This window comes from Engystomops pustulosus, chromosome 10 (assembly GCF_040894005.1).
Source record: "Engystomops pustulosus chromosome 10, aEngPut4.maternal, whole genome shotgun sequence".
Taxonomy (NCBI): domain Eukaryota; kingdom Metazoa; phylum Chordata; class Amphibia; order Anura; family Leptodactylidae; genus Engystomops; species Engystomops pustulosus.
The window spans coordinates 104,375,779-104,401,814 of NC_092420.1; the positions used below are offsets into that span (position 1 = coordinate 104,375,779).

Consider the following 26,036-nt stretch of genomic DNA (forward strand, 5'->3'; position numbering starts at 1 on the left):
TACAGGAGAAGACAAGACCCGGAGAGGTGTGTCCGTCACCCCCATCCATCCCGACGTCTCCCATCACTCCGAGCGCCTCATACAGGAGAAGACAAGACCCGGAGAGGTGTGTCCGTCACCCCCATCCATCCCGACGTCTCCCATCACCCCGAGCCCCTCATACAGGAGAAGACAAGACCCGGAGAGGTGTGTCCATCACCCCCATCCATCCCGACGTCTCCCATCACCCCGAGCGCCTCATATAGGAGAAGACAAGACCCGGAGAGGTGTGTCCGTCATGCCCATCCATCCCGACGTCTCCCATCACCCCGAACCTCTCATGTAGGAGAAGACAAGACCTGGAGAGGTGTGTCCGTCAACCCCATCCATCCCGACGTCTCCCATCACCCCAAGCCCCTCATGTAGGAGAAGACAAGACCCGGAGAGATGTGTCCGTCACCCCCATCCATCCCGACGTCTCCCATCACCCCGAGCGCCTCATATAGGAGAAGACAAGACCTGGAGAGGTGTGTCGTCACCCCTATCCATCCCGACGTCTCCCATCACCCCGAGCCCCTCATGTAGGAGAAGACAAGACCCGGAGAGATGTGTCCGTCACCCCCATCCATCCCGACGTCTCCCATCACCCCGAGCGCCTCATATAGGAAAAGACAAGACCCGGAGAGATGTGTCCATCACCCCCATCCATCCCGACGTCTCCCATCACCCTGAGCCCCTTATGTAGGAGAAGACAAGACCCGGAGAGATGTGTCCGTCACCCCCATCCATCCCCACGTCTCCCATCACCCTGAGCCCCTCATACAGGAGAAGACAAGACCCGGAGAGGTGTGTCCATCACCCCCATCCATCCCCACGTCTCCCATCACCCTGAGCCCCTCATACAGGAGAAGACAAGACCCGGAGAGGTGTGTCCATCACCCCCATCCATCCCGACGTCTCCCATCACCCCGAGCGCCTCATATAGGAGAAGACAAGACCCGGAGAGGTGTGTCCGTCACCCCATCCATCCCGGCGTCTCCCATCACCCCGAGCTCCTCATGTAGGAGAAGACAAGACCCGGAGAGATGTGTCCGTCACCCCCATCCATCCCGACGTCTCCCATCACCCCGAGCCCCTCATATAGGAGAAGACAAGACCCGGAGAGATGTGTCCGTCACCCCCATCCATCCCGACGTCTCCCATCACCCCGAGTCCCTAATGTAGGAGAAGACAAGACCCGGAGAGGTGTGTCCGTCACACCCATCCATCCCCACGTCTCCCATCACCCCGAGCGCCTCATATAGGAGAAGACAAGACCCGGAGAGATGTGTCCATCACCCCCATCCATCCCGACGTCTCCCATCACCCCGAACTCCTCATGTAGGAGAAGACAAGACCCGGAGAGATGTGTCCGTCACCCCCATCCATCCCGACGTCTCCCATCACCCCGAGCTCCTCATGTAGGAGAAGACAAGACCCGGAGAGGTGTGTCGGTCACCCCCATCCATCCCGACGTCTCCCATCACCCCGAGCGCCTCATATAGGAAAAGACAAGACCCGGAGAGATGTGTCCGTCACCCCTATCCATCCCGACGTCTCCCATCACCCCGAGCCCCTTATGTAAGAGAAGACAAGACCCGGAGAGATGAGTCCGTCACCCCCATCCATCCCGACGTCTCCCATCACCCTGAGCCCCTTATGTAGGAGAAGACAAGACCCGGAGAGATGTGTCCGTCAACCCCATCCATCCCGACGTCTCCCATCACCCCGAACCCCTTATGTAGGAGAAGACAAGACCCGGAGAGATGTGTCCGTCACCCACATCCATCCCGACGTCTCCCATCACCCTGAGCCCCTTATGTAGGAGAAGACAAGACCTGGAGAGGTGTGTCGTCACCCCTATCCATCCCGACGTCTCCCATCACACCGAGCCCCTCATGTAAGAGAAGACAAGACCCGGAGAGGTGTGTCGGTCACCCCCATCCATCCCGACATCTCCCATCACACCGAGCCCCTAATGTAGGAGAAGACAAGACCCGGAGAGGTGTGTCCGTCACTCCCATCCATCCCAACGTCTCCTATCACCACGAGCCCATCATGTAGGAAAAGACAAGACCCGGAGAGGTGTGTCCGTCATGCCCATCCATCCCCTGGGGAACACGCAGTGAACGGATCCGGTTCTGTTTTACTTACTGATATTCTATTAATGGGGGGATCCTCCTCTTTACTATGACACCAGAATTGTGTCTCTAGGTGCCAGTGCTCCAGAGGTATCACCCCTTACAGCAGGAAGTATCTCGCCGTATGGCAGTCATGAAGGGGTTAAAGGGATTGGCCACGGTTTAGGATTGAAGTCCTAAGACAGACCGTGGCCCCTTATATTTTTGGGGGTTCCATACACTGAGGCGGCTATTTTTGTTTTGTTTATTTTGAATCTTCATCATTAACGTTACACGTCTCACTGTCTATAAGGTCTTTTTGCAAATTGAGTTTAATTTTTTATTTCAGGATTTTGGGGACACTTTATTTTTGATAAATTTTTATATGAGGCAAATTAGGGGAAAAAATACAATTCTTACTATTCTTTACAGTTTTACTTTCTGGTGATCACTACAAAGTATAAATACGATGAAGACTCCAGGGCAGCACAACCCAGAAGACCCCAGATTTGTAGAAAGGAAATCTCCCATCAGAATCCATCCTGATAAAACCGGGACATTCCTCATAGATCCGGCCCCGGGACTGAGACAAGGTCTCTGGGGGGGGGGTGTTACCAGAGCCCCTCCATGCTGTAATCTCATACAGTGGAAGGGAAAAGTGCTCCTGCACAGTGCAACAGCTTGTGAAGCTACAGTACGGAGGGGCTCTGGTAACGTTCCAATGCCAATTTGTCTCATTAGCATAATTATAAAAGTTGATATTAGAAGGGAGGAGACCATGGGTAACAGATATAAGAAGATCCCACAGTCCCGGGGCCCGGATGTATGAGGAATGTCCCGGGATTATCAGGATGGATTAATTACTATGTTTTCTCTCCTGGAAATATGTGAATAAAGTAACAACGACTGATGGGATTATGAATCAGCAATATTGTAGAGGCAGTAATGTAACGATAAGACGCTGCACAGGATAGGGGGGAGCACAATCTGATTGAGGGGGTCCCCTCCTCACTAACATCAGGTCCCTCTCACTGCACTGATGAGCGCTGTGCTCAGCAACTTCCAGCCTCCTAACAATGAATGGAGCATCAGGACTGATGGTGAATCTGCTGCTCCAGTCACAGGTCACTCTGTTCCTGTGGAAGGTGTCACATCCCCTTTAAGTTTCAGTCCATGTTACATCTAAATGTACAAATCTCCAGGAGGAATAACAGAGCAGCCAATCAGGACAGAGCGGAAATGTTTCCGAAATCCTACATTTCACTTGTAATTTCTTGGCCATTCATTGTTTAGTTGTCACTTGGATTTGGGCCGGCGCCTGGAGCCCTGGAGTTCCCTGAGGTGAGTGTTACCCCCGGGGGGTCCGGTCTCTGGAGCCGCGTGTACCTGGGCTTATGGCCGCGGTCACACTGATAGTACACACAGGCCGCGATGCATCAGGGTCACTCACCACATTCCTTTAGAGGTTCGTCGGAGCGGTCCCGGCAGTCCTGGCGGAAGTCGCACACCTTCCGGATGTCGATGCATTCTCCGCTTTTGCATTGAAACGTTCCGTCAGCGTCACACGGAGCCTCCACAGCTGCACAGAGGATTTCAGGTTATTCTTACTTCTACTGGGAACTTAAAGGTTTCTTACAGACATTTACCCCCAATTCCCAAAATTACCCCCCACCCTGGAGGTCCAGACAGACGGACTGACCGTGCAGGACCTCCCAGGGGACCCCGGGTCCAGTCCTCCAGAAATCAGACATTTACCCCCAATTCCCAAAATTACCCCCCACCCTGGAGGTCCAGACAGACGGACTGACCGTGCAGGACCTCCCAGGGGACCCCGGGTCCAGTCCTCCAGAAATCAGACATCTATCCCAGGTCCTGGTTTAAATAAAAACTAAAACCCCCTTTTTTATGTTCTGTTCCTCACAGGGTGGAAACCATTGGATCCGCACTTTGACTTGTTCCCAATATGGAGTCCAGAATTCTACAGAACTAATTAGTATTCCAGATCCAGATCTACACATGGACTTCTGGTTCTGGAAAATCATCAGGGGGCCATTTAAGAATTTTAGAAGAATTTCTACTGCGGTTGTCAACCAGTTTTTTACAGTCTGCCCTCAGATTTTACCCCATTAAAGGGAACCTGTCAGCGCAAATTGACCTCATAAACTACAACCAGTATGTTGCCTGAGAAGAGTCAAGTTTAGAGGCTGCAGGAGGAACGGCTTCTGCGCTTTTGCCGACATATTAAAGATAAGAATCTCAACCTTCAGATCGAATCAGAACAGATCCAAAGTAGAGATGGAGATAAAAGTCCAATTCCTTTTATAGATTTTGTAGCTGCTATAAAACCCATGATACTGGTTCCTAAAATGACCCCCCCCCCCCTCCTGCCTCTGAGCCTGACTCTTCTCTGGCAGAATATGACTCTTCTCAGCTCATTTGCATATGACTTTAAAGGAGATTTATTTAGGTAAAAGATATCACATGAAAGAGGGAACTCTAGAAAGGACGTTTCATCCCCTACTAGGGGGGGGGGGGGGGCTGATAGTTTAGTGGGGTACAGTCTGGTGCCTGGTTCCCTATAAGTTGTTGATAATTGGGACTCACCAGTGCGGCACCCGGTCTCGTCGCTGCCGTCCAGACAATCTCGGACTCCGTTGCACTGATACATCCCGAAGACGCAGTCGCCGTCTCCACACTGGAACTCATCGGGACGACAGGACGCCATAGCTGGGGGCGAGAACCTGCGCGTTAGCGCTTTATACGTATATATTTAACCCGTTACATCCCAGGCGCTGGACTCACGGCAATCCCTCTCGTCGGAGTTGTCCTTGCAGTCCTGGTCCCCGTCGCACCTCCAGTTCATGTGGATGCACTTCCCATCGCCACATCGGAACTCCTGGACGCCGCACTGCGTCACCGCCTGAGGCTGACTCTTCAGGCCGCAGCGCTCCTCAGACTCGTCTGACTGGTCTGCACAGTCCGCCTGACCATCGCACAGCCACTTCTCGGGGATACAAACGCCCTTCCCGCAGCGGAACTGTCCGGACCTACAGGTGACTATGGCGCAATCCTTCTCGTCGCTTCCGTCATGACAGTTCTTGCTGCCGTCGCACACGAAGCTGGAGGAGATGCAGGACTTATCGCTGCACTGGAACTCTCCCCGAGGGCAACCTGCACGAGACAGACACAAAGAGCGCAAAATAAGACAACAAGGTGAAAACAAGAGGCGAAGCATCAGGAAACTACAAGAACGCGGCACGTGACCCGACACTGCTGTGCTCTGTGCTCTGAGCCGTGCGCTGCTCCACCCTCTAGAGCAGGAAGCAGCACAGCAGTGTGAGGACGCTCCCCATCGCACATTCATCTCACAGAACTGTCATCAATAGCCGATCATGGAAAACTTATCAATACCAGAACCATGGGGTCCAAAACCCGACAGAAACTGAGCCCAGGACCGGGCACACCTAAAATGTCTCTATTTTGCACCATATTTGTCTAATGTCAAAATGTGCTTAGATAGATGGGATCCTTCTCTGTGGGGTTTTTTTTGAGACTTTTTCATATCGTATATTTGCGACTTTTTGTAAAAAGTCTCAAAGAGAAAACGTTCTATAAATCCGCTTCAGCCGACGACATTCTGCTGGCAACACCCAGAAGGGGTTAATGTGAACAGCCCCAGATTATGATGGTTTAGATCAGTGATGGCGAAACTGTTACCGGCCGAGTGCCCAAACTGCAACCCAAAACCTCCATTATTTATAGCGAGGTGCCGACCAAATATTAGAGCAGTAACTTATTGCTCCCTGTTCCTCAACAACGTTCAATCATATCGGCCCCTGGGGACAAGATGGAACATTTGCATCATTGTAGCTTCTTCCAGGGTCCCCTGTGCACCGAGAATGGTGGGGGCAGCGGGAGGTCCTCCAGAGATAATTCTGCCCTGTCTATTCATTCCCCCTCTTCCTACAGTCCCAAGTAGCGAAGTAAGTATGAAAATATGTCTGACAGCCGCATCTTTTAAGTTTCTTGGAACTGCAGGAAGGTTCTCTGAGTCCTGTCTGGTGCTGGGGCGATGCCCGGGTGCCCACAGTAAGGGCTCTGAGTGCCGCCTCTTCACCCGTGCCACAGGTTCCCCACCACTGGTTTAGATTGTTACGCATCATCATTGTTTTCTGTTTAAAAGAATCAATTTAAAATATATACGTTAAAAAAACATCAAGAACAGCCGCATGACTGACGCTCCTGACGCATGACTGACGCTCCTGACGCATGACTGACGCTCCTGACGCATGACTGACGCTCCTGACGCATGACTGACGCTCCTGACGCATGACTGACGCTCCTGACGCATGACTGACGCTCCTGACGCATGACTGACGCTCCTGACGCATGACTGACGCTCCTGACGCATGACTGACGCTCCTGACGCATGACTGACGCTCCTGACGCATGACTGGCGCTCCTGACGCATGACTGACGCTCCTGACGCATGACTGACGCTCCTGACGCATGACTGACGCTCCTGACGCATGACTGACGCTCCTGACGCATGACTGACGCTCCTGACGCTCCTGACGCATGACTGACGCATGACTGACGCTCCTGACGCATGACTGACGCTCCTGACGCATGACTGACGCTCCTGACGCATGACTGACGCTCCTGACGCATGACTGACGCTCCTGACGCATGACTGACGCTCCTGACGCATGACTGACGCTCCTGACGCATGACTGACGCTCCTGACGCTCCTGACGCATGACTGACGCATGACTGACGCTCCTGACGCATGACTGACGCTCCTGACGCATGACTGACGCTCCTGACGCATGACTGACGCTCCTGACGCATGACTGACGCTCCTGACGCATGACTGACGCTCCTGACGCATGACTGACGCTCCTGACGCATGACTGACGCTCCTGACGCATGACTGACGCTCCTGACGCATGACTGACGCTCCTGACGCATGACTGACGCTCCTGACGCATGACTGACGCTCCTGACGCATGACTGACGCTCCTGACGCATGACTGACGCTCCTGACGCATGACTGACGCTCCTGACGCATGACTGGCGCTCCTGACGCATGACTGACGCTCCTGACGCATGACTGACGCTCCTGACGCATGACTGACGCTCCTGACGCATGACTGACGCTCCTGACGCATGACTGACGCTCCTGACGCTCCTGACGCATGACTGACGCATGACTGACGCTCCTGACGCATGACTGACGCTCCTGACGCATGACTGACGCTCCTGACGCATGACTGACGCTCCTGACGCATGACTGACGCTCCTGACGCATGACTGACGCTCCTGACGCATGACTGACGCTCCTGACGCATGACTGACGCTCCTGACGCTCCTGACGCATGACTGACGCATGACTGACGCTCCTGACGCATGACTGACGCTCCTGACGCATGACTGACGCTCCTGACGCATGACTGACGCTCCTGACGCATGACTGACGCTCCTGACGCATGACTGACGCTCCTGACGCATGACTGACGCTCCTGACGCATGACTGACGCTCCTGACGCATGACTGACGCTCCTGACGCATGACTGACGCTCCTGACGCATGACTGACGCTCCTGACGCATGACTGACGCTCCTGACGCATGACTGACGCTCCTGACGCATGACTGACGCATGACTGACGCTCCTGACGCATGACTGACGCTCCTGACGCATGACTGACGCTCCTGACGCATGACTGACGCTCCTGACGCTCCTGACGCATGACTGACGCATGACTGACGCTCCTGACGCATGACTGACGCTCCTGACGCATGACTGACGCTCCTGACGCATGACTGACGCTCCTGACGCTCCTGACGCATGACTGACGCTCCTGACGCATGACTGACGCTCCTGACGCATGACTGACGCTCCTGACGCATGACTGACGCTCCTGACGCATGACTGACGCTCCTGACGCATGACTGACGCTCCTGACGCATGACTGACGCTCCTGACGCATGACTGACGCTCCTGACGCATGACTGACGCTCCTGACGCATGACTGACGCTCCTGACGCATGACTGACGCTCCTGACGCATGACTGACGCTCCTGACGCATGACTGACGCTCCTGACGCATGACTGACGCTCCTGACGCATGACTGACGCTCCTGACACATGACTGACGCTCCTTGACGCATGACTGACGCTCCTGACGCTCCTGACGCATGACTGACGCATGACTGACGCTCCTGACGCATGACTGACGCTCCTGACGCATGACTGACGCTTCTGACGCATGACTGACGCTCCTGACGCATGACTGACGCTCCTGACGCATGACTGACGCTCCTGACGCATGACTGACGCTCCTGACGCATGACTGACGCTCCTGACAAAATGTTTATGTGAAAAATAAAGTTACAAGAAACATTTTCCCCATTGAAGTCTACAGGAGAGTGAAATCGGCATCAATGTGCAGCGTCCATGCAAAAAATCTGCATTAAAATCGCAAAAATGCACCAAAAACCAAAAAAAGAAGAAAGTTGATTTATCAAATGTGTCTGATTGGTTTTTTTGGTTATCCGCGCCTGCTCTGGTGGGGGAGCACTTTTGAGACTTTTTTTGAGACATTTTTTTGCATGTCAAAAATTAGGAAAAATCTCGATTACTAAGTTAAATGAGGCGTAAGTGGCTAAAATCCATCTCAAAGACGCAAATACACACTGCAGCCAAAAAAGGCTCAAAAAACACTCAAAAAAAAGATGATAAATCTGGCCCACTGTGTGAGGGAGTCCAGAGAATTGCGCGGCGCTGTCCGTGCCCGGAGCCGGGGGTCTCACACAGAGGACAGAAGATCAAGGGAGAAGAACCTCAACTGGAGACGACGTGAAGCTTTTTACACCTCAATCACACGAGACGCCGTGCGGGCGCGGAACAAATCATTTAGGAAACCAAAAAACTCCTCGTCCCACGAGATCCCAGAACCTACAGAAAAATCCTGGAAAACGCCTTTCCCCATGAAATAGACGTCCCCTCCGTCTTCTGCGGCACAGACCCTGATCTCACCCCATGACCCTGATCTCGCCCCATGACCCTGATCTCACCCCATGACCCTGATCTCGCCCCGCGCCGCCCCCCACGCCAGGTTTATATTCTCGATTAGATATATTCGGACAATTCCCTAACCTTGGCCCCCATGGGATTCTAGCGGAGACGATCTACCGAACCTTAGATTATCTCATTTTACCCCTGATTAGAATTTTGCGCTGTATAGAGATCCGAGGATTATGTTCTGTCTTCTCCGTTCCTTTGTATCTCTGTATAGTGGACGCTACATAAACCAATAACAATAAGGGGGCGTCACACGTGGCGTTTTTAGTTCTTAGAATGCAAAAAATTCATGCGTTTTTGTCCGGTTTTTCGAATTTGTGCAATTAAAAACGGACAAAACACATGGGGTTTTTACGATCTGAAAATGCACTAAAAACGGCCTAAAAACGCCACGTGTGACATCACCAGAAGTCATACATTATCAGTACTCTGGGTGATATATACCAGATTAACAAATCTCAAGAAATACCAAGAAAAAGAAGAAGAAACACAAGGCCACACGATAATAATGAAAAATAGTACAGCATTTCACTGACTATAAGGCGCACCGGATTATAAGGCGCACCGGATTATAAGGATGAATGACCAGCAGGTGGCAGACCTGTGCACAGTACAAGGCAGCTGTTATCTGTAAGTAGGGTTCATATATAAGGGGCACCTGATTATAAGGATGAATGACCAGCAGGGGGCAGACCTGTGCACAGTACAAGGCAGCTGTTGTCTGTAAGTAGGGTTCATATATAAGGGGCACCTGATTATAAGGATGTATGACCAGCAGGTGGCAGACCTGTGCACAGTACAAGGCAGCTGTTATCTGTAAGTGCGGTTCATATATAAGGCGCACCGGATTATAAGGGTGAATGACCAGCCGGGGGCAGACCTGTGCACAGTACAAGGCAGCTGTTGTCTGTAAGTGCGGTTCATATATAAGGCGCACCGGACTATAAGGCGCACCTGATTATAAGGATGGATGACCAGCAGGGGGCAGACCTGTGCACAGATCAAGGCAGCTGTTGTCTGTAAGTAGGGTTCATATATAAGGGGCACCTGATTATAAGGATGAATGACCAGCAGGTGGCAGACCTGTGCACAGTACAAGGCAGCTGTTGTCTGTAAGTAGGGTTCATATATAAGGGGCACCTGATTATAAGGATGAATGACCAGCAGGGGGCAGACCTGAGCACAGTACAAGGCAGCTGTTGTCTGTAAGTACAGTTCATATATAAGGCGCACCGGATTATAAGGATGAATGACCAGCAGGTGGCAGACCTGTGCACAGTACAAGGCAGCTGTTGTCTGTAAGTAGGGTTCATATATAAGGGGCACCTGATTATAAGGATGAATGACCAGCAGGTGGCAGACCTGTGCACAGTACAAGGCGGCTGTTATCTGTAAGTGCAGTTCATATATAAGGCGCACCTGATTATAAGGATGAATGACCAGCAGGTGGCAGACCTGTGCACAGTACAAGGCAGCTGTTGTCTGTAAGTAGGGTTCATATATAAGGCGCACCTGATTATAAGGGGCACCTGATTATAAGGATGAATGACCAGCAGGTGGCAGACCTGTGCACAGTACAAGGCAGCTGTTATCTGTAAGTGCGGTTCATATATAAGGTGCACTGGACTATAAGGCGCACCTGATTATAAGGATGAATGACCAGCAGGTGGCAGACCTGTGCACAGTACAAGGCAGCTGTTATCTGTAAGTGCGGTTCATATATAAGGCGCACCAGATTATAAGGCGCACCGGATTATAAGGCACACCGGATTATAAGGATGTATGACCAGCAGGGGGCAGACCTGTGCACAGTACAAGGCGGCTGTTGTCTGTAAGTGCGGTTCAAGTATAAGGCGCACCGGACTATAAGGCGCACCTAGGATTTCTGAGAAAATCAAAGGATTTTTTGTGCGCCTTATAGTCTTTATTACACATAGAAAGCATAAAATATATATATAATATATGAGAATATCTCACAGGGCGAGATACACACAGCAGCAGGTAATAAGTCCTGGATCAGTAAAGTATAAGGAGAGAGATACAGATAATAGAGAATACAAAACAACAGGGACAGAGACAATGGGGCAGATTTACTTACCCGGTCCTGTCGCGATCCAGTGGTGCGTTCTCTGCGCTGGCTTCGGGTCTTCCGTTGATTCACTGAGGCAGTTCCTCCGCCGTCCACCAGGTGGCGCTGCTGCGCTGAAGTTCACCGGCCTATTCCTGGTGAAGGTAAGTGCGAGTTCCGCGACACTTTTTTTTTTTTAAATGCGACAGTTTTTCAGAATCCGTCGGGTTTTCGTTCGGCCACGCCCCCCCACAATCCGATCGTGTGCGCCAAAATCCCGGGGCAATTCAGGGGAAATCGGCACAAATCGGAAGTATTCGGGTAACACGTCGGGAAAAGTAAATGACCCCCAATGTGGCAAAACATAAGCGCTAGATACAGACACATGTGCAAGAGCTACCAAACAACACGGACCCCGAAGGACAGAAGCGCAGGCAGAGATGAGCAAATACAGCAGCATTTCTGAGCAAGCATATATGCTAATTAGGCTCATTACTGTCAGGTGGGCGTGGTCACTCCTGTAGGTACAGATCTAAATTATCATATGGGGTCTCAAGACGGACTGCAGGGGAACAGTGGGGGGAGGGGGGGTAGAGAAAAACCTAAAAATACACTGGAATTAGCGGCGCCTATCAAGGAGCAGGATGTGGTGAGAGGTCGACCATCCAAACCGGGCACCGGGACTGTGGGGTCTTCTTATATCTGTTATCCATGGAATCCTTCCTTATAAAATCAACTTTTAAAATTATCCTAATGAGCCAGAAGAGTTCTGGGGGTGTTACCAGAGCCCCTCTGTGATCTGCCTTCATAGGCTGTTACAGGGTCTCTCTCTCCCCTGTGCTCCTGCACAGTGTAACAGCCTGTGAAGCTACAGCCTGGAGGGGCTCGTTATGGCTCGCGGTGCCTGGATCTTTGGGTAATGTCCCTGGTTGGACATGGAGTGGTCTTTCCGGTTACTTTCCCTCCTCCTCCCGTTCCCACCAGAGATGAGAAGAGGCCGAGGATTGTATCCAGTGATTTATCCGCAGGAACGTCAAGGTTATTCCCCAGAACAAAGACTCCGGAGACTAAACAGAGGAGACGTCAGGGATGATACGAGGGGCTCATTCCGGGGTCCTGGACCCAGCGCAGCCCATACAGGGTCAATATGTGATGCGGAGAGACCCTTAAAGGGACCGGCCGGCTGCGTCCATGGACTGGTGGAAGGAGGAGGATACTGCAGGGGGCCGACCCCTGACACAAGAGCCCTGCCAGGACCTATGAGAGACTACAGGACCCTGTATGTAGGCAGGAAGTGTTCACAGGGCCCAATGCAGGATCAGTCCGGACCCATCCGCTGTATATCCGGGTCCTTCATCTCATAATATCGAGCATCCAATGGATACCCCCCCCCCCTCCCGAGTATAGTCCTGGGTATAATCCTATAGTCCCTGAGTATAATCCTGCAGTCCCCGAGTATAATTCCGCAGTCCCAGAATGTAACCTGTAGTCCCCGTCTCCCCCCCCCCCCCCCCCGTCCCCCCCCCCCCCGAGTATAGTCCTGGGTATAATCCTGCAATCCCTGAGAATAATCCTATAGTCCTGGGTATAATCCTATAGTCCCTGAGTATAATCCTATATTTCTGGGTATAATCCTATAGTCCCTGAGTATAATCCTATATTCCTGGGTATAATCCTATAGTCCCTGAGTATAATCCTATATTCCTGGGTACAATCCTATAGTCCCTGGGTATAATCCTATAGTCCCTGAGTATAATCCTATAGTCCTGGGTATAATCATATAGTCCTGGATATAAACCTGCAGTCCCTGAGTATAATCCTATATTCCTGGGTATAATCCTATAGTCCCTGAGTATAATCCTATATTCCTGGGTATAATCCTATAGTCCCTGAGTATAATCCTATATTCCTGGGTACAATCCTATAGTCCCTGGGTATAATCCTATAGTCCCTGGGTATAATCCTATAGTCCCTGGGTATAATCCTATAGTCCCTGAGTATAATCCTATATTCCTGGGTACAATCCTATATTCCTGGGTACAATCCTATAGTCCCTGGGTATAATCATATAGTCCTGGATATAATCCTATAGTCCCTTAGTAAAATCCTATAGTCCCTGAGTATAATCCTATAGTCCCTGAGTATAATCCTATAGTCCCTGGGTATAATCCTATAGTCCCTGAGTATAATCCTATATTCCTGGGTACAATCCTATAGTCCCTGGGTATAATCCTATAGTCCCTGGGTATAATCCTATATTCCTGGGTACAATCCTATAGTCCCTGGGTATAATCCTATAGTCCCTGAGTATAATCCTATAGTCCTGGGTATAATCATATAGTCCTGGATATAATCCTGCAGTCCCTGAGTATAATCCTATATTCCTGGGTACAATCCTATAGTCCCTGGGTATAATCCTATAGTCCCTGAGTATAATCCTATATTCCTGGGTACAATCCTATAGTCCCTGAGTATAATCCTATAGTCCCTGGGTATAATCCTATAGTCCCTAAGTATAATCCTATAGTCCCTGAGTATAATCCTATATTCCTGGGTACAATCCTATAGTCCCTGGGTATAATCCTGCAGTCCCCGAGAATAATCCTGCAGTCCCTGAGTATAATCCTATATTCCTGGGTACAATCCTATAGTCCCTGGGTATAATCCTATAGTCCCTGAGTATAATCCTATATTCCTGGGTACAATCCTATATTCCTGGGTACAATCCTATAGTCCCTGGGTATAATCCTGCAGTCCCCGAGAATAATCCTATATCAGTCCCGGTATCTGACCATTGTAATCCTCTCCACTGTCAGAGGGGAGGTGCCGCAGCAGAGGAGAGGCAAGAAGATTTACATAACACACGCCCCCTGTTCCAACACCTCCTCCGATTCTAATGGTCAGATACTGGGACTGCATGTGTGTGAGGCAGTAAAAGGTCCTCTGTAAAGGGGTTGTCTGTGGCCCCTTCACTTGTCAGGATAGGCCATCAGTATGTGATCAGTGGGGTCAGACATTACCACACAGTAGGCTGAGGATAGGTCACTGGCACAGGACCCATGGAGGGCCTGCACTCAGTACAGGAGGCTGCATCAGTGTCCCAAAGCCGCCCCCCCAGGTAGTGTTTAGGACGGGGTTGAATCAGCGTCACATAATAATCTTGCAGTCCCCGGATATAATCCTGCAGTCCCCGGATATAATCCTGCAGTCCCTGGGTATAATCCTGCAGTCCCTGGGTATAATCCTGCAGTCCCTGGGTATAATCCTGCAGTCCTGTGTATAATCCTGCAGTCCCTGGGTATAATCCTGCAGTCCCTGACTATAATCCTATAGTCCTGGGTATAATCCTATAGTCCCTGACTATAATCCTATAGTCCCCGGATATAATCCTGCAGCCCCGGGGTATAATCCTGCAGTCCCCGGCTATAATCCTGCAGTCCCCGGATATAATCCTGCAGTCCCCGGATACAATCCTGCAGTCCCCGGATACAATCCTGCAGTCCCCGGATACAATCCTGCAGTCCCCGGGTATAATCCTGCAGTCCCCGGGTATAATCCTGCAGTCCCCGGGTATAATCCTGCAGTCCCCGGGTATAATCCTGCAGTCCCCGGGTATAATCCTGCAGTCCCCGGGTATAATCCTGCAGTCCCCGGGTATAATCCTGCAGTCCTGTGTATAATCCTGCAGTCCTGTGTATAATCCTGCAGTCCTGAGTATAATCCTGCAGTCATGAGTATAATCCTGCAGTCCTGAGTATAATCCTGCAGTCCTGAGTATAATCCTGCAGTCCTGTGTATAATCCTGCAGTCCTGTGTATAATCCTGCAGTCCTGAGTATAATCCTGCAGTCCTGTGTATAATCCTGCAGTCCTGAGTATAATCCTGCAGTCCTGTGTATAATCCTGCAGTCCTGTGTATAATCCTGCAGTCCTGTGTATAATCCTGCAGTCCTGGGTATAATCCTGCAGTCCTAGGTATAATCCTGCAGTCCTGGGTATAATCCCGCAGTCCTGTGTATAATCCTGTAGTCCCTGGGTATAATCCTGCAGTCCTGGGTATAATTCTGTAGTCCCTGGGTATAATCCTGCAGTCCTGGGTATAATCCTGCAGTCCTGGGTATAATCCTGCAGTCCTGGGTATAATCCTGCAGTCCTGGGTATAATCCTGCAGTCCTGGGTATAATCCTGCAGTCCTGTGTATAATCCTGCAGTCCTGTGTATAATCCTGCAGTCCTGAGTATAATCCTGCAGTCCCTGGGTATAATCCTGCAGTCCTGGGTATAATCCTGCAGTCCCCCGATATAATCCTGCAGTCCTGGATATAATCCTGCAGTCCTGGGTATAATCCTGCAGTCCTGGGTATAATCCTGCAGTCCTGGGTATAATCCTGCAGTCCTGGGTATAATCCTGCAGTCCTGGGTATAATCCTGCAGTCCTGTGTATAATCCTGCAGTCCTGTGTATAATCCTGCAGTCCTGAGTATAATCCTGCAGTCCTGTGTATAATCCTGCAGTCCTGTGTATAATCCTGCAGTCCTGAGTATAATCCTGCAGTCCCTGGGTATAATCCTGCAGTCCTGGGTATAATCCTGCAGTCCTGGGTATAATCCTGCAGTCCTGGGTATAATCCTGCAGTCCTGGGTATAATCCTGCAGTCCTGGGTATAATCCTGCAGTCCTGGGTATAATCCTGCAGTCCTGGGTATAATCCTGCAGTCCTGTGTATAATCCCGCAGTCCTGTGTATAATCCTGCAGTCCCTGGGTATAATCCTGCAGTCCTGGGTATAATTCTGTAGTCCCTGGGTATAATCCTGCAGTCCTGTGTATAATCCTGCAGTCCTGTGTATAATCCTGCAGTCCTGTGTATAATCCTGCAGTCCTGGGTATAATCCTGCAGTCCTGGGTATAATCCTGCAGTCCTGTGTATAATCCTGCAGTCCTGTGTATAATCCTGCAGTCCCTGGGTATAATCCTGCAGTCCCTGGGTATAATCCTGCAGTCCCTGGGTATAATCCTATAGTCCCCGGATATAATCCTGCAGTCCTGTGTATAATCCTGCAGTCCCTGGGTATAATCCTGCAGTCCTGGGTATAATCCTGCAGTCCCTGGGTATAATCCTATAGTCCACGGATATAATCCTGCAGTCCTGTGTATAATCCTGCAGTCCCTGGGTATAATCCTGCAGTCCCTGGGTATAATCCTGCAGTCCTGGGTATAATCCTGCAGTCCTGAGTATAATCCTGCAGTCCTGTGTATAATCCTGCAGTCCTGTGTATAATCCTGCAGTCCTGTGTATAATCCTGCAGTCCTGTGTATAATCCTGCAGTCCTGTGTATAATCCTGCAGTCCTGTGTATAATCCTGCAGTCCTGTGTATAATCCTGCAGTCCTGTGTATAATCCTGCAGTCCTGTGTATAATCCTGCAGTCCTGTGTATAATGCTGCAGTCCTGGGTATAATCCTGCAGTCCTGTGTATAATCCTGCAGTCCTGTGTATAATCCTGCAGTCCTGTGTATAATGCTGCAGTCCTGGGTATAATCCTGCAGTCCTGGGTATAATCCTGCAGTCCTGGGTATAATCCTGCAGTCCTGGGTATAATCCTGCAGTCCTGTGTATAATCCCGCAGTCCTGTGTATAATCCTGCAGTCCCTGGGTATAATCCTGCAGTCCTGGGTATAATTCTGTAGTCCCTGGGTATAATCCTGCAGTCCTGTGTATAATCCTGCAGTCCTGTGTATAATCCTGCAGTCCTGTGTATAATCCTGCAGTCCTGGGTATAATCCTGCAGTCCTGGGTATAATCCTGCAGTCCTGTGTATAATCCTGCAGTCCTGTGTATAATCCTGCAGTCCCTGGGTATAATCCTGCAGTCCCTGGGTATAATCCTGCAGTCCCTGGGTATAATCCTATAGTCCCCGGATATAATCCTGCAGTCCTGTGTATAATCCTGCAGTCCCTGGGTATAATCCTGCAGTCCTGGGTATAATCCTGCAGTCCCTGGGTATAATCCTATAGTCCACGGATATAATCCTGCAGTCCTGTGTATAATCCTGCAGTCCCTGGGTATAATCCTGCAGTCCCTGGGTATAATCCTGCAGTCCTGGGTATAATCCTGCAGTCCTGAGTATAATCCTGCAGTCCTGTGTATAATCCTGCAGTCCTGTGTATAATCCTGCAGTCCTGTGTATAATCCTGCAGTCCTGTGTATAATCCTGCAGTCCTGTGTATAATCCTGCAGTCCTGTGTATAATCCTGCAGTCCTGTGTATAATCCTGCAGTCCTGTGTATAATCCTGCAGTCCTGTGTATAATCCTGCAGTCCTGTGTATAATGCTGCAGTCCTGGGTATAATCCTGCAGTCCTGTGTATAATCCTGCAGTCCTGTGTATAATCCTGCAGTCCTGTGTATAATCCTGCAGTCCTGTGTATAATGCTGCAGTCCTGGGTATAATCCTGCAGTCCTGTGTATAATCCTGCAGTCCTGTGTATAATCCTGCAGTCCTGTGTATAATCCTGCAGTCCTGTGTATAATCCTGCAGTCCTGTGTATAATCCTGCAGTCCTGTGTATAATCCTGCAGTCCTGTGTATAATCCTGCAGTCCTGTGTATAATCCTGTAGTCCTGTGTATAATCCGGATTATAAGGATGAATGACCAGCAGGTGGCAGACCTGTGCACAGTACAAGGCAGCTGTTGTCTGTAAGTAGGGTTCATATATAAGGGGCACCTGATTATAAGGATGTATGACCAGCAGGTGGCAGACCTGTGCACAGTACAAGGCGGCTGTTATCTGTAAGTGCAGTTCATATATAAGGCGCACCTGATTATAAGGATGAATGACCAGCAGGTGGCAGACCTGTGCACAGTACAAGGCAGCTGTTGTCTGTAAGTAGGGTTCATATATAAGGCGCACCTGATTATAAGGGGCACCTGATTATAAGGATGAATGACCAGCAGGTGGCAGACCTGTGCACAGTACAAGGCAGCTGTTATCTGTAAGTGCGGTTCATATATAAGGTGCACTGGACTATAAGGCGCACCTGATTATAAGGATGAATGACCAGCAGGTGGCAGACCTGTGCACAGTACAAGGCAGCTGTTATCTGTAAGTGCGGTTCATATATAAGGCGCACCAGATTATAAGGCGCACCGGATTATAAGGCACACCGGATTATAAGGATGTATGACCAGCAGGGGGCAGACCTGTGCACAGTACAAGGCGGCTGTTGTCTGTAAGTGCGGTTCAAGTATAAGGCGCACCGGACTATAAGGCGCACCTAGGATTTCTGAGAAAATCAAAGGATTTTTTGTGCGCCTTATAGTCTTTATTACACATAGAAAGCATAAAATATATATATAATATATGAGAATATCTCACAGGGCGAGATACACACAGCAGCAGGTAATAAGTCCTGGATCAGTAAAGTATAAGGAGAGAGATACAGATAATAGAGAATACAAAACAACAGGGACAGAGACAATGGGGCAGATTTACTTACCCGGTCCTGTCGCGATCCAGTGGTGCGTTCTCTGCGCTGGCTTCGGGTCTTCCGTTGATTCACTGAGGCAGTTCCTCCGCCGTCCACCAGGTGGCGCTGCTGCGCTGAAGTTCACCGGCCTATTCCTGGTGAAGGTAAGTGCGAGTTCCGCGACACTTTTTTTTTTTTAAATGCGACAGTTTTTCAGAATCCGTCGGGTTTTCGTTCGGCCACGCCCCCCCACAATCCGATCGTGTGCGCCAAAATCCCGGGGCAATTCAGGGGAAATCGGCACAAATCGGAAGTATTCGGGTAACACGTCGGGAAAAGTAAATGACCCCCAATGTGGCAAAACATAAGCGCTAGATACAGACACATGTGCAAGAGCTACCAAACAACACGGCCCCCGAGGGACAGAAGCGCAGGCAGAGATGAGCAAATACAGCAGCATTTCTGAGCAAGCATATATGCTAATTAGGCTCATTACTGTCAGGTGGGCGTGGTCACTCCTGTAGGTACAGATCTAAATTATCATATGGGGTCTCAAGACGGACTGCAGGGGAACAGTGGGGGGAGGGGGGGTAGAGAAAAACCTAAAAATACACTGGAATTAGCGGCGCCTATCAAGGAGCAGGATGTGGTGAGAGGTCGACCATCCAAACCGGGCACCGGGACTGTGGGGTCTTCTTATATCTGTTATCCATGGAATCCTTCCTTATAAAATCAACTTTTAAAATTATCCTAATGAGCCAGAAGAGTTCTGGGGGTGTTACCAGAGCCCCTCTGTGATCTGCCTTCATAGGCTGTTACAGGGTCTCTCTCTCCCCTGTGCTCCTGCACAGTGTAACAGCCTGTGAAGCTACAGCCTGGAGGGGCTCGTTATGGCTCGCGGTGCCTGGATCTTTGGGTAATGTCCCTGGTTGGACATGGAGTGGTCTTTCCGGTTACTTTCCCTCCTCCTCCCGTTCCCACCAGAGATGAGAAGAGGCCGAGGATTGTATCCAGTGATTTATCCGCAGGAACGTCAAGGTTATTCCCCAGAACAAAGACTCCGGAGACTAAACAGAGGAGACGTCAGGGATGATACGAGGGGCTCATTCCGGGGTCCTGGACCCAGCGCAGCCCATACAGGGTCAATATGTGATGCGGAGAGACCCTTAAAGGGACCGGCCGGCTGCGTCCATGGACTGGTGGAAGGAGGAGGATACTGCAGGGGGCCGACCCCTGACACAAGAGCCCTGCCAGGACCTATGAGAGACTACAGGACCCTGTATGTAGGCAGGAAGTGTTCACAGGGCCCAATGCAGGATCAGTCCGGACCCATCCGCTGTATATCCGGGTCCTTCATCTCATAATATCGAGCATCCAATGGATACCCCCCCCCCCTCCCGAGTATAGTCCTGGGTATAATCCTATAGTCCCTGAGTATAATCCTGCAGTCCCCGAGTATAATTCCGCAGTCCCAGAATGTAACCTGTAGTCCCCGTCTCCCCCCCCCCCCCCGTCCCCCCCCCCCCCGAGTATAGTCCTGGGTATAATCCTGCAATCCCTGAGAATAATCCTATAGTCCTGGGTATAATCCTATAGTCCCTGAGTATAATCCTATATTTCTGGGTATAATCCTATAGTCCCTGAGTATAATCCTATATTCCTGGGTATAATCCTATAGTCCCTGAGTATAATCCTATATTCCTGGGTACAATCCTATAGTCCCTGGGTATAATCCTATAGTCCCTGAGTATAATCCTATAGTCCTGGGTATAATCATATAGTCCTGGATATAATCCTGCAGTCCCTGAGTATAATCCTATATTCCTGGGTATAATCCTATAGTCCCTGAGTATAATCCTATATTCCTGGGTATAATCCTATAGTCCCTGAGTATAATCCTATATTCCTGGGTACAATCCTATAGTCCCTGGGTATAATCCTATAGTCCCTGGGTATAATCCTATAGTCCCTGAGTATAATCCTATATTCCTGGGTACAATCCTATATTCCTGGGTACAATCCTATAGTCCCTGGGTATAATCATATAGTCCTGGATATAATCCTATAGTCCCTTAGTAAAATCCTATAGTCCCTGAGTATAATCCTATAGTCCCTGAGTATAATCCTATAGTCCCTGGGTATAATCCTATAGTCCCTGAGTATAATCCTATATTCCTGGGTACAATCCTATAGTCCCTGGGTATAATCCTATAGTCCCTGGGTATAATCCTATATTCCTGGGTACAATCCTATAGTCCCTGGGTATAATCCTATAGTCCCTGAGTATAATCCTATAGTCCTGGGTATAATCATATAGTCCTGGATATAATCCTGCAGTCCCTGAGTATAATCCTATATTCCTGGGTACAATCCTATAGTCCCTGGGTATAATCCTATAGTCCCTGAGTATAATCCTATATTCCTGGGTACAATCCTATAGTCCCTGAGTATAATCCTATAGTCCCTGGGTATAATCCTATAGTCCCTAAGTATAATCCTATAGTCCCTGAGTATAATCCTATATTCCTGGGTACAATCCTATAGTCCCTGGGTATAATCCTGCAGTCCCCGAGAATAATCCTGCAGTCCCTGAGTATAATCCTATATTCCTGGGTACAATCCTATAGTCCCTGGGTATAATCCTATAGTCCCTGAGTATAATCCTATATTCCTGGGTACAATCCTATAGTCCCTGGGTATAATCCTGCAGTCCCCGAGAATAATCCTATATCAGTCCCGGTATCTGACCATTGTAATCCTCTCCACTGTCAGAGGGGAGGTGCCGCAGCAGAGGAGAGGCAAGAAGATTTACATAACACACGCCCCCTGTTCCAACACCTCCTCCGATTCTAATGGTCAGATACTGGGACTGCATGTGTGTGAGGCAGTAAAAGGTCCTCTGTAAAGGGGTTGTCTGTGGCCCCTTCACTTGTCAGGATAGGCCATCAGTATGTGATCAGTGGGGTCAGACATTACCACACAGTAGGCTGAGGATAGGTCACTGGCACAGGACCCATGGAGGGCCTGCACTCAGTACAGGAGGCTGCATCAGTGTCCCAAAGCCGCCCCCCCAGGTAGTGTTTAGGACGGGGTTGAATCAGCGTCACATAATAATCTTGCAGTCCCCGGATATAATCCTGCAGTCCCCGGATATAATCCTGCAGTCCCTGGGTATAATCCTGCAGTCCCTGGGTATAATCCTGCAGTCCCTGGGTATAATCCTGCAGTCCTGTGTATAATCCTGCAGTCCCTGGGTATAATCCTGCAGTCCCTGACTATAATCCTATAGTCCTGGGTATAATCCTATAGTCCCTGACTATAATCCTATAGTCCCCGGATATAATCCTGCAGCCCCGGGGTATAATCCTGCAGCCCCGGGGTATAATCCTGCAGTCCCCGGCTATAATCCTGCAGTCCCCGGATATAATCCTGCAGTCCCCGGATACAATCCTGCAGTCCCCGGATACAATCCTGCAGTCCCCGGGTATAATCCTGCAGTCCCCGGGTATAATCCTGCAGTCCCCGGGTATAATCCTGCAGTCCCCGGGTATAATCCTGCAGTCCCCGGGTATAATCCTGCAGTCCTGTGTATAATCCTGCAGTCCTGTGTATAATCCTGCAGTCCTGAGTATAATCCTGCAGTCATGAGTATAATCCTGCAGTCCTGAGTATAATCCTGCAGTCCTGAGTATAATCCTGCAGTCCTGTGTATAATCCTGCAGTCCTGTGTATAATCCTGCAGTCCTGAGTATAATCCTGCAGTCCTGTGTATAATCCTGCAGTCCTGAGTATAATCCTGCAGTCCTGTGTATAATCCTGCAGTCCTGTGTATAATCCTGCAGTCCTGTGTATAATCCTGCAGTCCTGGGTATAATCCTGCAGTCCTAGGTATAATCCTGCAGTCCTGGGTATAATCCCGCAGTCCTGTGTATAATCCTGTAGTCCCTGGGTATAATCCTGCAGTCCTGGGTATAATTCTGTAGTCCCTGGGTATAATCCTGCAGTCCTGGGTATAATCCTGCAGTCCTGGGTATAATCCTGCAGTCCTGGGTATAATCCTGCAGTCCTGGGTATAATCCTGCAGTCCTGGGTATAATCCTGCAGTCCTGTGTATAATCCTGCAGTCCTGTGTATAATCCTGCAGTCCTGAGTATAATCCTGCAGTCCCTGGGTATAATCCTGCAGTCCTGGGTATAATCCTGCAGTCCCCCGATATAATCCTGCAGTCCTGGATATAATCCTGCAGTCCTGGGTATAATCCTGCAGTCCTGGGTATAATCCTGCAGTCCTGGGTATAATCCTGCAGTCCTGGGTATAATCCTGCAGTCCTGGGTATAATCCTGCAGTCCTGAGTATAATCCTGCAGTCCTGTGTATAATCCTGCAGTCCTGTGTATAATCCTGCAGTCCTGAGTATAATCCTGCAGTCCCTGGGTATAATCCTGCAGTCCCTGGGTATAATCCTGCAGTCCTGGGTATAATCCTGTAGTCCCTGGGTATAATCCTGCAGTCCTGTGTATAATCCTGCAGTCCTGTGTATAATCCTGCAGTCCTGTGTATAATCCTGCAGTCCTGTGTATAATCCTGCAGTCCTGGGTATAATCCTGCAGTCCTGTGTATAATCCTGCAGTCCTGTGTATACTCCTGCAGTCCCTGGGTATAATCCTGCAGTCCCTGGGTATAATCCTGCAGTCCCTGGGTATAATCCTATAGTCCCCGGATATAATCCTGCAGTCCTGTGTATAATCCTGCAGTCCCTGGGTATAATCCTGCAGTCCTGGGTATAATCCTGCAGTCCCTGGGTATAATCCTATAGTCCACGGATATAATCCTGCAGTCCTGTGTATAATCCTGCAGTCCCTGGGTATAATCCTGCAGTCCCTGGGTATAATCCTGCAGTCCCTGGGTATAATCCTGCAGTCCTGGGTATAATCCTGCAGTCCTGAGTATAATCCTGCAGTCCTGTGTATAATCCTGCAGTCCTGTGTATAATCCTGCAGTCCTGTGTATAATCCTGCAGTCCTGTGTATAATCCTGCAGTCCTGTGTATAATCCTGCAGTCCTGTGTATAATCCTGCAGTCCTGTGTATAATCCTGCAGTCCTGTGTATAATCCTGCAGTCCTGTGTATAATCCTGCAGTCCTGTGTATAATCCTGCAGTCCTGTGTATAATCCTGCAGTCCTGTGTATAATGCTGCAGTCCTGGGTATAATCCTGCAGTCCTGTGTATAATCCTGCAGTCCTGTGTATAATCCTGCAGTCCTGTGTATAATCCTGCAGTCCTGTGTATAATGCTGCAGTCCTGGGTATAATCCTGCAGTCCTGGGTATAATCCTGCAGTCCTGGGTATAATCCTGCAGTCCTGGGTATAATCCTGCAGTCCTGTGTATAATCCCGCAGTCCTGTGTATAATCCTGCAGTCCCTGGGTATAATCCTGCAGTCCTGGGTATAATTCTGTAGTCCCTGGGTATAATCCTGCAGTCCTGTGTATAATCCTGCAGTCCTGTGTATAATCCTGCAGTCCTGTGTATAATCCTGCAGTCCTGGGTATAATCCTGCAGTCCTGGGTATAATCCTGCAGTCCTGTGTATAATCCTGCAGTCCTGTGTATAATCCTGCAGTCCCTGGGTATAATCCTGCAGTCCCTGGGTATAATCCTGCAGTCCCTGGGTATAATCCTATAGTCCCCGGATATAATCCTGCAGTCCTGTGTATAATCCTGCAGTCCCTGGGTATAATCCTGCAGTCCTGGGTATAATCCTGCAGTCCCTGGGTATAATCCTATAGTCCACGGATATAATCCTGCAGTCCTGTGTATAATCCTGCAGTCCCTGTGTATAATCCTGCAGTCCCTGGGTATAATCCTGCAGTCCTGGGTATAATCCTGCAGTCCTGAGTATAATCCTGCAGTCCTGAGTATAATCCTGCAGTCCTGTGTATAATCCTGCAGTCCTGTGTATAATCCTGCAGTCCTGTGTATAATCCTGCAGTCCTGTGTATAATCCTGCAGTCCTGTGTATAATCCTGCAGTCCTGTGTATAATCCTGCAGTCCTGTGTATAATCCTGCAGTCCTGTGTATAATCCTGCAGTCCTGTGTATAATCCTGCAGTCCTGTGTATAATGCTGCAGTCCTGGGTATAATCCTGCAGTCCTGTGTATAATCCTGCAGTCCTGTGTATAATCCTGCAGTCCTGTGTATAATCCTGCAGTCCTGTGTATAATGCTGCAGTCCTGGGTATAATCCTGCAGTCCTGTGTATAATCCTGCAGTCCTGTGTATAATCCTGCAGTCCTGTGTATAATCCTGCAGTCCTGTGTATAATCCTGCAGTCCTGTGTATAATCCTGTAGTCCTGGGTATAATCCCACAGTCCTGGGTATAATCCTGCAGTCCTGGGTATAATCCTGCAGTCCCCGGATACAATCCTGCAGTCCCCGGATACAATCCTGCAGTCCTGTGTATAATGCTGCAGTCCTGGGTATAATCCTGCAGTCCTGTGTATAATCCTGCAGTCCTGTGTATAATCCTGCAGTCCTGTGTATAATCCTGTAGTCCTGTGTATAATCCTGCAGTCCTGTGTATAATCCTGCAGTCCTGTGTATAATCCTGCAGTCCTGTGTATAATCCTGTAGTCCTGTGTATAATCCTGCAGTCCTGTGTATAATCCTGCAGTCCTGTGTATAATCCTGCAGTCCTGTGTATAATCCTGTAGTCCTGTGTATAATCCTGCAGTCCTGTGTATAATCCTGCAGTCCTGTGTATAATCCTGCAGTCCTGTGTATAATCCTGTAGTCCTGGGTATAATCCCACAGTCCTGGGTATAATCCTGCAGTCCTGTGTATAATCCTGCAGTCCTGGGTATAATCCTGCAGTCCTGTGTATAATCCTGTAGTCCTGTGTATAATCCTGCAGTCCTGTGTATAATCCTGCAGTCCTGGGTATAATCCTGCAGTCCTGTGTATAATCCTGCAGTCCTGTGTATAATCCTGTAGTCCTGGGTATAATCCTGCAGTCCTGGGTATAATCCTGCAGTCCTGGGTATAATCCTGCAGTCCTGGGTATAATCCTGCAGTCCTGGGTATAATCCTGCAGTCCTGGGTATAATCCTGCAGTCCCTGGGTATAATCCTGCAGTCCTGTGTATAATCCTGCAGTCCCTGGGTATAATCCTGCAGTCCTGTGTATAATCCTGTAGTCCTGTGTATAATCCTGTAGTCCTGTGTATAATCCTGCAGTCCTGTGTATAAAGCTCCAGCCACACACGTTCCGGCGTGTCTCTCCT

General features: G+C 49.7%; 1 protein-coding gene across 2 annotated transcripts in view; it reads right to left on the minus strand.

Annotated features, from left to right (window-relative positions):
- Positions 1-26,036, minus strand: part of LOC140104753 (low-density lipoprotein receptor-related protein 8-like) — a 170,610-nt gene that overhangs the window by 25,062 nt on the left and 119,512 nt on the right. For both annotated transcript variants that reach the window (XM_072128426.1, XM_072128425.1), the window contains 3 exons: positions 4,941-5,309; positions 4,743-4,865; positions 3,589-3,717 (listed from right to left, as the gene is read on the minus strand). In XM_072128426.1, the coding sequence (XP_071984527.1) occupies positions 3,589-3,717; positions 4,743-4,865; positions 4,941-5,309 (621 nt within the window). The remainder of the gene's footprint in view (positions 1-3,588; positions 3,718-4,742; positions 4,866-4,940; positions 5,310-26,036) is intronic.